General features: G+C 39.9%; 1 protein-coding gene across 1 annotated transcript; it reads right to left on the bottom strand.

Moving 5' to 3' along the window:
• Positions 1-7495: 7495 nt before the first annotated feature.
• Positions 7496-13673, bottom strand: gapdhs (glyceraldehyde-3-phosphate dehydrogenase, spermatogenic). Its single transcript, XM_033980535.2, has 11 exons — positions 13634-13673; positions 9589-9648; positions 9411-9507; positions 9208-9314; positions 9009-9099; positions 8810-8928; positions 8649-8730; positions 8424-8575; positions 8188-8350; positions 8012-8109; positions 7496-7933 (listed from the first exon to the last, which is right to left on the bottom strand). The coding sequence occupies exons 2-11, from the start codon at positions 9615-9617 to the stop codon at positions 7864-7866; spliced, it is 1008 nt and encodes a 335-aa protein (XP_033836426.1). The 5' UTR covers positions 9618-9648; positions 13634-13673; the 3' UTR covers positions 7496-7863.
• Positions 13674-14090: the final 417 nt, after the last annotated feature.

The raw sequence follows: 14090 nt of genomic DNA, 5'->3' as shown, positions 1-14090 counted from the left end.
ACATGTTGATTCTACAGAGTACCGTGGCAAAGTTTGTCTTTACATTTCAGTTGCATTAAAATGTGAGGACAGGTGTCCTTACAGATGTTTGAGGCTTTAGTTTTGTCAAAACTCTGGAGGGTCTGTCTACAGCTCAATTTAGTAGAGGGCCAGGGGTTTCAATGATGAAATAACCAAAAGCTTATCTTGGGAATTAATTCTGCTACAAGCATTTATCCATCTAAAATCCACCAGATTATTGGAAATTACATTCGTTTTGTGCAGAATTTCCTAGTGGGAAATCCAGACCCCCTTGCTTCAGAGGTGCACTACATCAAACTTTGGAGAATAAAATCATAACAATTAAACATTAAGTCGTAATTTTACAAGAATAAATTCACAATGAATAAAATTGTAATTTTACAAGAATAAAGTCATAGTCAACGTAAAAATGTAATTTTATCCAGATTTAGAGGCAAGAGCAGTTTGCCACCACGACCAGAGTGCAAAAGAATTTCTCTTATTTGAGTTAAAAGATTAAATTAAAACCTACATACAATAGTAGAATTTTATATTGCTGGTCTTTTAAACATTAACAACTGTTGAATCATTTCCCCAGAAACGACCCCCATGGGCCTCTGCAAGTAGCTGAGTGCTCCTGAGCAGGACACCAACAGGTGTAGGAGTCTTTGCGCGCATTGTACCTGGAATATCCACGGATACAGGGTGTTGCAGTGCTCCAGACCCCGTAATGGGGAACAGCGAGGACAGTGTCGATCTCACATCGAGAATTCTGGATCAGGGACTGAAACCAGCTTCAGCTCTGCGTATTAGACTAAACTGTATCCATTTGGACACAGAAACAGCACAGCGCAGTGGCAAAAGAGAAGAGAGGCTACATTATAATGGGTGCCTAAAACCGGGACTGCCCCGTGCTCACGGCTCCACAAGCCCATAATGAGGGGCAGATATTATCTACAATGAGCACATCTTTGAACGGTGATTGTGTGCGAAGTACCCATGTTTAGAAAAGTAGAGAAGCAAAGCGGAGTATGGGTATGCGCTGAGACTCCTCCACCTGTTTGCGGCTCGGAGCAGAGCCTGTGTCCTGCTCAGTGACGCTCTGCGGGCTTTTTCCAAGGAGGAGTCCAGTCACTCCATTGGAGAAAATGTATCCTACTTCATTCAACAGTTTATGATTGATGCGTATGAGTGGAGAGGTGGCAGCTAAACTGTGGTCCACATCTGTCTAATAACTTACCAATTTATGGAATGTGTGAAATGTCAGTATTTCAAAGTCTGATATCCTCAAAGGCCATTTATGTAAGCTTTTAACTCACCGAAGCGCCAGTTCTTTTGCAGTTTGCATCCATTTTGATTCGACATCTAGCCCTAAATCATTAAATGTCGACTTTTTCTGGCTTCGACTTTATTCTCGTTAAATTTAGATTTTATTGTCGCATAATAAGATTTTTAAGACTTATACTCTGTCATACCGTCGTACTTTTGTCTTTAAATTATGTCTTTACGTTGACTACGACTTTATTCTTGTAAAATTATAACTTCATTTTCTTAAAATTGTGTTGTTGTTTTTTTTCATCCATTGAATACAGGTACAATTTTGCGTTTATACCGCCGGCCTTTGCCACCAACACAAGCAGCTTCTGTACCCCTGTGATCATACATACAGAGTAAAGCAGACCATACAAAATAATTGATCGCTACAGTTTGAGGACAGCCTTAATGCTCTTACTCTCTATTTGCACCTGAGACACAGACACCCCCCCCCCACACATACACACACACCCCCACACACACCCCCACACACCCACACACACACCCCCACACACCCCCCCACACACACACACCCACCCCCACCCACCCACACACACACCGACACACACTCATGACTCAAGCATGAGTCAGAGTAAAAGAAATACTGAAACTCGCCCTCAGCATGTGAAAACAATGGGCGTACGCCAAACATAAATAGTGTTTAGCAGCTTTGCGTTAATGCAGCAACACGTAGCCTTTTGGTCTTTATTAAGCTGACTGCACTGCCCTCGTGTGTGTCACTGATTACCACACCTATATCCTCCCCCAACCTAATACATCTATGACCTGAATGTCCACCAGCACAAGCTGCTCTACAACATCACAAGCAGCGCCTGACGTCTTGGGTCATCTATTTTAACATTCAGCATTCAGTGTCAATGTTATATTCTCTGGCTTCAACTGGTAACAACAACTCACGATCGCCCTCTAGCGTCAGTTCTATTGTGTACAAACAATATACCATGTTACATATTTTCTCTTTATGGAAAGCTTTTCTTCAATTATATTTTTATACAGTGCTTTAAAAATAACCACAACATATAACATCTGAAACAGTTATGCCATTTTAAAGTGGCATGACCCCAAAATGACGTATGCTGTAACATTTCAAAACCCTTTTTTCCCCCTCTTCCTCTTTATTTTTTCACCCATAGTGAAATAAGTGCCTGTTTAGGCAACAAAGTCTCTGCAGCGCTGTGGCTTGTGGATAACCCAACGGCACCTGACTGCATTTCAATTCCACAGGATCTAGCACTGAGTCAATACGTTTTTTCACTGTACCTCGCCTCCATTTGGTGTGGGGCTGAAAAGGCTGTACTTTCACAAAATCACCTGTTTTCAGGGGACTGAGATCCCTGGCTGATCAGTTGTAGTAAGCACAATGAAGAAGTTGATTGCTCCATAGTGCCTGCTTGGCCTGAATCACTTTAGGCTGTAGAAGGCTGGTTTTGACTGGGTCCTAGTGATGGTGTGTTGCAATGATCTAAAAGTGCAAGGTAAGGGTCTTGTCCAGAGCCTTTGGCTTTGTGTAACAGTCTCTTAGGAGTTTTAACTGCAGACTCTGCTTTGTTGTTACTCTGTGGGTAACCTGAAAATGGTGTTTTGTGTTCAAATTCCCACAGCTAGCTGAGTCTTTAGAACTTTTGGGATGAATACTGCGGTCCATTGTTGGAAACTACAGTGCTAGGGATGGCATACCTAGCAAAATGTGCCTTTAGTTTCTTTTTCACTGTAGTAGATTTAGTGTTTAACAAAAAGTCTATTTCCCAATAGCTGGAGTAACAGTCAACTGTTACATGGTAATGTTTGTTGTCAAACTGAAATAGGTCAACATGCACTTTGGCCCATGGTCTGTTTGGCATATCATGTGGGTGGAGCGTTTTCCTTTTGTTGTTTGTCATCCACTGATCTGTAGATATCACAATGGGCAATGTGTGTCTTTATATGGTCATTCATGCCAATCTAGAAGACACATTCCCTGGTTCCTTGCAGACATCCTTCTGCATCAAGATGAGACAAGTGTTGGCGGCTGGTGATGTCTTTCTGGAGTGAAAAAGAAATAACAGCACATTCTCCTTTAAACACAATGCCGTCTTGGTGACTTAGTTCGACTTGAAATTAAAAGTATGGTCTGATGTCAGATGGTATGACTCTTGGCTGAAGACCATCTCGGCTGCATCATTTTAATAACAGTTTGCAATGTTTGTCTTTTGTAGTTGTTCTGATGTGGCTAAGACTGTCACAGGAGATAGCTAAGTGTTGCATCATATCAGTCTTTATTTCAGCTTCCACAGAGCCTTGAGGTGAGCATTCTGGGAGATAAGCTTTGATTAAAATGTTTGCCAGTAACATGTCTTTGCCTGTACACCACCTCTAGGTCATATTACTGAATGTGCAGCATCATTCTTTGAAGTCTTTTTCGTGCACTCTAAAGTGGTTACCTACCTATGGTCTCTGATAACTTATAGTCAGATTGGACAGTGACTTTATGACCATAGGTGTACTGATGACACTTTTCTACACTGAAAACCATAGCTAGAAAGTTTCTCAATCTGAGCGTAACTATGTTCTGTTTGTGTGAGTGATCTGCTTGCAAACGTAATGGGCTTACCCTTCTGCATGAGTGCTGTGCCCAAACCTGTTTCTGATGCATCACATCGGACCATTGTGGTCATTCCCAGGGCTGTAGTACTTCAGGACAGGAGCATCTGCAATAGTCTTTTTGTGTTTCACAAATGCATTCTCATGTTGCTCTGTCCAGTCCCATTCTGTGTCTTTGTGTTTCAACTGTCCTAACACTTCACTCTGGTCTGAAAGATGTGGGCAAATCTTGTCCAGCTAATTTACCATACCTAACAGCCTATGAATGGCCTTCACATCTGTGGGCCTCGGCATTTGTCTTGACCAAAGTCACAGAAAAAGTAGCCACTGTATCTCAGTTTCCTGTGATTACGAGAAATGACAACTGTTCCATGAAAAACAGAATGACTTGTACCTTTGTAGAAAAGCAAGCAATGTATTACTGTATTTTCCTGACTATGCGTCGCTCCGGACTATAAGTCGCACCAGCAAAAAAATGCTTAATAATAAAGAAAATATATATGTATATAAGTTGCACTGGACTATAAGTCGCATTTTTTGAAGAAATTTATTTTACAAAATCCGAGACCAGAAACAAACATTTTATCTTGAAAGGCAAGTTATAATAATAACAATAAAATAGAGAACAACAGGCTGGATAGCAGTACAGCACGTTAACCGAGTGTTTGATATACCACTTTGGCCTGCTAGTGAACAAACTGGCAAACCTAAAACTTAATATTTTCTTCTTTTTTTTTTTTTATTAAAAAAAAAAGAAGAAGAAGCAAAGCAAGAATTAAATATACAGTACACTAAATAAATGCATAAATAAATCAAATGAACAATAATGATACCAATAATGGTACTAATACAAAATTTTAAAATACTAAAAAAAAAAAAAAACAATAAAAAAAATGGACAGGTAAAATCAATCAGTGTTCCCTTCATTGAGAGGTGTTTGTAGATCCTCAAAATAATTCAGAAATGGAGTCCAGGTTTCTAAAAAATTCTCTTTAAAGAGAACCACAAAGTTTAAAAAAATACATAACGTCTCTTATAAGTAGGTGGGGATTGTTGTTTCCAATTAAGTAGAATCATAACATCTCGTGCATTGCTTGATACAGAGCAATCAATGGTATGGCGTCAGATAGCCAAATGACGCCATAAATGGGGGTAATCCCAAATATAGCACTTAAAGGGTTAGGGCAAACGATCTTGCCAAATATCTTTGTGTGTGCTTCAAAAATATCAGACCAGAAGGGCGCAAGTTTAGGACAGGACCAGAACATACGTATATAATCTGCTGGCTGGCCTCTACAGCGAGGGCATGAGGGATCTGTGTTGGGATACAGGTCTGCCAGTCTTGCATTGGTAAGGTGAGCCATTAAAAGCACTTTCACCTGTATAAGACCGTGCCACGCACAAATTGAGTATCCATGTATATGTTTAACAGAGGCCTCCCACAGCTCACTCAATGCAAGGCTCAAGTTAGTCTCCGACCGCCTTTTAGTTTCCTCAAGTGGGGGTGGACAAATGTTACATATTAAGTTGCATGAAGTAGAAATTGACTTCTTTTTAGCTGGGGAAAGTGAGAGAATGCTGTCTAATAAAGTTTAATTTGGCAGAACTTCTCTTCAATGATGCCAGCACGTTTTGAGCCAGGTGGAAAGAGAAAAAGTTCTTTTGTACAAAGTTCTTAATTTGTAGATAACTGAAGAAATCTGATTTTGGTAAGTTAAATCCCTCACTCAGATCAGAGAAGGAAAGGAACTGGCCATCAGAGAATAGGTTACATATAAGTTTGATACAATTAATGTGCCAAGTTCGATAAGTAGCATCTAAAGAGGCAGGATGAACATTTAATTTCTCTAGATAAGGGGATAAATAGATGTATTTTTAAAGCAAAATGCTTTCTAAACTGTGTCCACATTTTGATGGTTGACAATTGAGTTTGATGGTACAATGGAAGAGGCAGAGACACTTACAAGACAGCCTAAATGTACAGTGGTTGATTATTAAGGTTATGTTTTCTGAAAATTACACGATTTCATTTAGTGGGTAAATATAAACTTTTTGTGATTTTTGTGGTAGTAGCTGTCGCAGTAAATATTGTTTGTGTGTCGTGTGTAATTTAGGTTGTAGAGTATGAGAATATATTGTGTTGCTTACTGCTGCCCTCCAGTGGTAAAGCTGAATGTAGCTGACGTTAATATGTCAATTTATTTGTTTTCATGATAATAGTCAGATGTCACTTCGGAAATCGTTCTATATTTGTTCAAATCATGAAGATGTGTCAAAACGTTACTGTCTTTATTTTATTAATTTCATTCGTAAAAAATTTTTACCTTTTGTTAGTCACGTGAGTGCAGGTTTTGCCCCGGAAGTTAAACACGAAGAGAGAAAATAGTAGCTGCGAAAGTGATTTTAATACATCCATGGTGAAAGTGAAATAAGAAGCTCGAGGAAAGGAAAGATGTCAGAGTTAAAAAAAAATATGCTACTTAACTAGTACTGAGAATAAATATGGACACCCATGAACATCAGTATGGAGCGTGAAGTCATTTTTTATGAAGAAAACCAGGGTAAATACTGAATATTACCTGTGCACGCTCCCTGCTCATGTGGTAAAAGGTGACAGCATGGACACAGAGACACAGAGAAAGACACGGAGAAAGACAGAGAAAATGCACGGACTGACAGCTCCTAGAGGTCAAGGGTCATAAGGAACACTCGGTTTGTTTGTACATTTATATTTTGTTTTATTACATATATTTTGTGTTGTGCATATTTTCTGATAAAACTATGTTGTTGTTTTTTTAGTTTTTCACTGGACGTTAGCGTCAAAATAAAACAAAATAAAAGTTAACTGAGTATCTGTGAAGCGTGACTTAATCTGTTCCTAGACGAACAATTTTGAGAGCAGTCAAACGTTGAAACATACAATAAATAGACAATATTAAAGCTGAGGAGCGGTAGCTGGCGCCACATTACACAGACAAAAGGTATTCTTAATATCAGCAGTGGGAAAAAGGCACTGTGACTGTGACCCATGGATCTTCTGAAATAACTGACCGTCAGAGAAGCCCGTTTAAGGGGGATCAGTGCGTGACCTGCTTGTTCTGCCAAAGATCACTGGCATGGAAACATACTACAAAGCCTACAATAGCATAATAAAGTTTTTATGGTCTTCATTTTCTGGAATTTTTCCCAAATCTTGGATGGAGAAAAATGTTGTTTACTAACAGCAGGTAAACGCAGTCCTTTATGTAATCTTGCAAAATTTAAGAATCATAAAGTAAGGAAAATAGTATAACTTAATGACAGCATTGCCTTCTAGACACTATTTAATTATATTCAAGAGATTTATCTTTCTGTTCTAAGGTGACATTTTGCCATTCAATACAGTAGTTGTTAATAGTTTTAGTTTTAGTTTTGTTTTTTGTTCAGGGGTATTGGTTCTATAGACCTTAGGATAGTTGTAATTATATATTACTGAAATATTTCAACTTTAGGCTACCTCTTAAAACATGAGTGACTGGGCACTAAAGACCCTCTGCTCCAAAATGTATAAAAAGTGAAGTGAGAAGTAGATTTTTAAATGTTTTTATTTCTGATTTGTTACTCTTAAGCATTACAATCGCTCTCATCCTCCTTCTGTCTGTGATAAGCTATTAAAACGCACCAACAGGAAGATGGATACAGCAGTTTCATAGTTTCCATGACGACACATCTAGTGGCAGTAGGAGGAGCACACGGACACAAACACCGTCACTTAACTCATTGTCTCTTAAAGGAACAAGACATTAACTGAGAACACTCAAAAACACTGGTGCCGCAGCCTACTTTTACAATAGTAGAGCTATAACTGTGATGCTATATCTGTGCTATGGGTGGGGCAGGTTTAAAAGAGTAGGGAGATGGGCAAAAATTTTTGGGTGGTCCCTTTTCTAAATTTCCCTGTCAAACTATCTACTCCTTTGAATACATGTAGAGCAGCAGGTCAGCAACACGGTGGCTGTAGCCAAACTCATTATCATACCTGCAGGAAGAGTTCAAAAAACAAGTCAGTTTTTGACATAAAAATCTAAAGCAGCAATTTAGGAGATTTAATACTAACCAAGAAATAAGTTTGACAAAGTTGTCATTGAGAGAGATTCCAGCACCAGCATCAAAGATGGAGGAGTGAGTGTCACCAATGAAGTCAGAGGACACCACCTACACATTTTAAACATCATAATTTGAGTTAAAACATGACTGACATATTTGCTGTGTAATCAGTGCTATTGTATTTACCTGGTCGTCAGTGTATCCTAGGACTCCATGCAGAGGCCCGTGGGCGGCCTTCTTCACAGCCTCCTTGATCTCAGCGTAGGACGCAGGTTTGGTCAGACGACAGGTGAGGTCCACCACGGACACATCGGCCACTGGCACTCTGAATGCCATGCCGGTCAGCTTGCTGAAGACATATGAGGGATGTACTAATGCTTCTTGTGTAGTTAAAGTAGGTCTGATCAAGGTCAAGCGCTTACCCATTGAGTTCGGGAATGACTTTGCCTACAGCTTTAGCAGCTCCAGTTGAGGCGGGGATGATGTTCTGATGAGCCCCACGGCCGTCACGCCAGGCTTTTCCACTGGGACCGTCCACAGTCTTCTGAGTGGCTGTGTATGCATGCACTGTGGTCTACAAAGAGGGAAGATTATGTTGTTTATTCATCATTTATCAACACAGACAAAAGCCATACTGTCTGACTTACCATAAGAGCCTCCTCAATGCCAAAGTTATCATGGATCACTTTGGCCAGAGGAGCCAGGCAGTTGGTGGTGCAAGAGGCATTGCTACCAGAGAGATATAATCGATTATTAAAAGCACAAACTACAAATAGCAAAATGCCATTTCCAGTAAACAAGTCATTACCTGACAATGGTCATAGAGGATGGGTCATATTTGTCCTCATTTACTCCCATGACAAACATGGGAGCATCAGGAGAGGGGGCAGACACCACCACACGCTGAGCCCCACCCTGGATGTGGGCCTTAGAATGATAGTGGAGAAAACTAGTTTAATGAGACCCTTTTTGACCATGACTTTAACTTGAGTATACAATGTACGTACAGAGGCCTTCTCCACACTCAGGAATACACCAGTGGACTCAACGACATACTTGGCCCCAGCTTGACCCCATGGGATTTCGGCTGGCACCCTACTGGTAGAACATTATGCATTGGTTAAAATTATTGTAACAGTCGATATTATATATAAGTGTAAGAACTGTGGTTTGGGGCTTACTTAAATCAATGTTATTTACACTTACTACTGAAAGACACTGATGGCCTGACCATCCACAAACAGTTTTGTGCCGTCATGGTAGACTTCTCCTTTGTGACGGCCATGTGTGGAGTCATACTTGAACATGTAGACCTAAAACCAAAAGATATATTAAGTTGAGTAGATGAGATCCTAAAATATACAATGCAACACACAGATTAAACTAATACAAAAATTTTATCAAATCACCATGTACTGGAGGTCAATGAAAGGGTCGTTGATGGCCACAACCTTGATACCCTTCTGAAGGCAAGCCCTCAAAACCAAGCGGCCAATACGGCCAAAGCTGCAGAAACAGGCCATTTTAGGAGCGGCTCATGTAGAAGATCGTAAAATGTTCAAATTATATTTTTACTTATTAACTCACCCATTGATTCCAACACAGAGGTCTGACATGATTGCTGTTGCTTTGGGTGGTGTGAGTTACCTGCAAATATGTGAAAAAGACACATTAGATGTTGCATAACATTTTCAAACACTGTGGTCTTGCATTCTTCTATTTTTTTTTTGCGTGTAGCTTTGTTAGACATGACTTAGTGAAGAGGAGATGAAGAGTTGGAGCCAGGAATCAATTTTAGCATGCTAAGGCTGATACATACCATGAGTACTATATTACAAAAATCAAATCCTTTGGTCAAAGCCCAGCAGAATGATAGAGCAGTTTATAACACAATAATGAGGTAGTGAGGGTTGTCATTGAGAAACACAATGCTCAAACATTAGTTCACCTGTGTATTTGCTGAAGAGTAAATGTGGTAATTGCAGATTATCCTTGCAACTGGTCGGTCGTACACTACTGTAATCTCCTAATCTCTCTTTGTGTGTGAGATTGAGCATGTGTAATGTAGAGCAGGCTGTTGAACTGGTGAAATGCATTCAAATAGACCAAAGTAAAAACTAGAGCAGCCCACCCCTCTGCACCAAACTCACAAAAGTGAAGGACAGTGTTGCTACACTGCTGGCCTGAACACATGCTTTGTTTCTCCTTCCCTGCACTTTTTGTTGCTGCGTATACAAAAGCTTCCCTTTGCCCCACATTTTTTCACATCATCGTCTGGATTTTTTGCACTTATAAAGGTTTGTCAGACAATATTAAAAGAACCAAATCCCAATGTTTACTTTAAATTTAGAATAGATGCATTAGCTACATAATTAGCAGGTCATTTTTAAATAAAAATTTTATTGAATACTGAGTTCATCCTTAAACTCAACCCCGTGGAGACATACGAATAAGATTAGACATCGATTTGGGCTAGTGATGTCTGAACAACACAACAATTTCTAACCCCTTATCAGTACACTGATGAGTTACAGTTAGAAAAACTTGTTTATATTTCTACTATACTTAACAGCAATAAGCCTGTGTCATGTGACTGTTCTATTGTTTCTAACAGGCCAGACTAATTGACATTCTCCCCTCATTGCTCTCATTTGCCCACCCTTCCTCCCAAAGCTTTGACCCAATTAAAACCAAACAAAAAACATGCCATGTTGGAGAGGGATCGAGCTACCAGAGTTTGTGCCTCAGGGAGAAGGCTCACTATCAATGAACCACACGGGAGCTGACCAGTTGAAGATTGTTTACACTTAAACGTGAATGGTTATTTGACCTGTGAAGCAATGAGAACTGTTTTAGTATTGCTGAAATATTACACTAAAAACTACTAAAATACTGCTATTTATTTTATTATGTTTACAATATCTAGTTTCCTTCATTTAAGCAACAGTGCGCAATCTGCACTAGTTACTGTTACCTATTAATGTATGTGAAATATGACCCAAACAAAAAGGATACTACTTGCCAAATTATTGCCTTAACACTTAAACTTTGAGTTTCCCAAGTGCTCTTGACTAGACTTGAGTTGTGGTGCAGTCTAATAGAATTGCAGTGCCTGTGTTAAATAGCTTTCCTGTGACATTTTCATGTATTAGTCAGGCTCCACACATCTGTGCAGACAGTGTGTTGGTTCAGTCCACTTTAGAGTCAGTATTGGAAATCTGTCAGTCTGAATGAACTCTCTGACTCCCTCCTGCCTCAAAGCCACGCCCCTACTCGCCGGCTGTCATTGTCTCACTACTTGTAGCTTATTCTTACATTCCAGTGAAATTTTCCACTTCAACAAGCTGATTGGCTGGCAGCCAGAACTACTAGCCAATTGGGTTTCTGTTTTTTACACACCTTCTATGTTTGACGGATTTGAATACGATTTCTCTGCTTCCTTAGCATTACTCTTTATTTACTCTTCTTGACTACAATATTGATGCTAAAACAGGTGAAATGTCCAGTGTAATCACATCAGATGCTCGACAGGCTGTGTGCTCTTCTGCTGACAAAGTCACACAGGGTGTCTGGCTGTCATTTCTGTTTCACTTCATGAGTACCACAATACAACATGAAAAACATGCTTAATCAAATAAGAATCACACAATGGTTACACCAGAATATCTCACCACAGTTAGAGGATTTTGAAGCAATACAATACACAAATTATAAAATAAAAGTGTAATCTGAAAGGTGTATTGTCCTTAACATTTAGTAAATGAAAATATATTGATCTAAATGTATAATAGTTGTATAGTATTAGAGTTGACACATTCAGTGAATTTGACTTAGAGAAACTGTAATGAATTAGTAATAAGTGTGCAGAGTCATGTAGGAGGTATTGAGTAGCACAGACAAGGGCACTGCTGTACAGACACTCAATCCAAGCCCATTGAGTTTGTCAGCAATGCCAGCCAACGTATTAAGCTCACAGTATAAAAATACTTTCAAATGTATAATCATGTTTCTTCTCCTTATAAATTAAGAAAGGCCTAGATAGACCACCTTCCCCTCTGTGCTGTTACAAAGAGCCTGTGGTTGGGAACATTTAGCTGAGTCACAGGATGCACATCCTAAACTGAATTAATAGGAGAAGATGGCTCCCTTAGTAAAACACCTATGTTTACCTTGTTACATCAAAAATGTGAGTAGCATGCTACTGCTACAAAGCCCTTTTTTAATGTTATGTCATAGTCATGGTGCTGCATCCTGAAACTCCAGGCCTCCTGCGACCTTCTCCATCTGCACTAATGACCTTCACAGACCAGACATGGCTGTATCACATACAGGAAGTGGAGGGACATTTCATATTTTTCTTTTACATTTTTATATTATTTAACCATTTAAGAGACGCTTCTAATGGGTGTCTAATGATTAGCATACTTAAGGCTACACTGTTACGACAAGAGCATCAAGATGACATTATATGATATCTTGAATTTGAGCATTGTGTTGTGAGCAACTAATAGAGCCTCTGGAGTGCTAAATTATTACAATCATCAACAGGTCTGTGGAGTGTGGAGTCAAAACTGCGGCAGAATCATGCGACACCTCTTTTCTCCGCCTTTCTCTGTGTCCTTCAAACGCACCACGGCAAACTGGAGCTACACCCCTCAGCCTGGACTAACTGGATTACTACTCATGGTGCAGCTTTAGTGAACCGGCAGCGACCAAATTCAACCCTCAGATTAAACATAAGCAATGTCTGGTTTTGCACTACATCAGGGAGTAGCTGAGAGGCACGTAGCCCGCCTCACCTTCTTCCACGTCTATTACATAAACCAATCCGCATCAGTGAGAGCCATACATTTAACAAAATACCACGTTCAAATGCTATAACCTTTATTTGGCACAGCTAAATATATACTAATGGGCATCTGCACGTAGTAAAACATATCTGTACAAGACTGAGACTGAGATTACATAATGGACGCTAATCCACTTGAACGAGATGCTACACGGTCCTGCTCCAATGTCACGACAGACGCAACCTCACGTCTACATCTATAGCATCGGGCATTTTCTTATTTTAGTGTAACATTTCATTAATCTTAAGCCCTAATGTGATCTGGGGCTTTTGCTTTGACGCTGGTGTGATAAATGAACCTAACGCTCGGATAATGCATTACACAACAGCATCAATCCACTACACCAAGGCCGCAGGCAGATCTCCATGGTTTACCTGAGCTATCAGAGTGGTTTTCACTGCAAAACTGAAATGCAGCTGCACCTAGTTTAGCTTTTTAGCATCATATTAAACTACTGCGTCACTATGTATTTCCAGGTAACAGGTTTGTGATAAATAGGCTAGCAGTCGCTACAAGATGCTGTATATTCACAAATCTCTGGCTATCCAGTTGTATGTGTTTTTCGTTTATGCAAATATTGATAAAGGATGTGGAATATGCATCATGTCGCATTACGACGCTGCTGTTACCGGCCAAACTCACGGATGAATGGATCCTGCATTTGCATTGTTCTGCTTCATTAGGCTAGACCGCACTCATCTCTTCAAAAGCGCTCATTTACAACATTTAGTGGATGGACTACGTCATTATATCTAAGAAAAGCGTTAAGATCAGAAGCTTACCTCTCTCCCAACACTTCTTATCTCTGTGCGCAGCTTACGGGACCACAGTGTGTCTTTATACTGCCCACGTGCCTCCAGGAGGACGGTCACCCTGGTAACGTGACGTCACGACATCCTCCGCAGCTCTTGCCATTGGACACGAGGCTGGAGTCACGGCCGCTCATAGGCAGACCTCCTTTTAATGCTTTTAATTGATTGTCCAATATTTACACTAACAGGTTCTATCATTTGAAGCCTTTTTGCACCACTTGATAAATCATCTGTAATGTGTTGGATCTTTGGCCCACAGACTTCTATTTCTTCATACTGAGTGATAGCTTGTATGCAATTTCATAGTTACGCAGACATGTAATAATATGCACTACATCATTGTGTCCGAGTTATGTTAGACCTATTATTTAATGCAATGTGAAACTGCATGTCCCTCTCCTTCTATAGTGTATTCCTATTGATGCCA

The sequence above is a fragment of the Periophthalmus magnuspinnatus genome, chromosome 16 (assembly GCF_009829125.3).
Source record: "Periophthalmus magnuspinnatus isolate fPerMag1 chromosome 16, fPerMag1.2.pri, whole genome shotgun sequence".
NCBI lineage: Eukaryota > Metazoa > Chordata > Actinopteri > Gobiiformes > Gobiidae > Periophthalmus > Periophthalmus magnuspinnatus.
The sequence above is the reverse complement of the archived record's forward strand: the minus strand, read 5'-3'. Positions and strand labels throughout refer to the sequence as shown.

Coding starts and splice junctions, on each gene's coding strand:
- gapdhs (XM_033980535.2), bottom strand. CDS start 9,617: ATGTCAGACCTCTGTGTTGGAATCAATGG. Junction 8,731..8,809: donor TCCTCTATGACCATTGTCAG/GTAATGACTTGT, acceptor TCTCTCTGGTAG/CAATGCCTCTTGCACCACCA. Junction 8,110..8,187: donor TAGGATACACTGACGACCAG/GTAAATACAATA, acceptor TAAAATGTGTAG/GTGGTGTCCTCTGACTTCAT.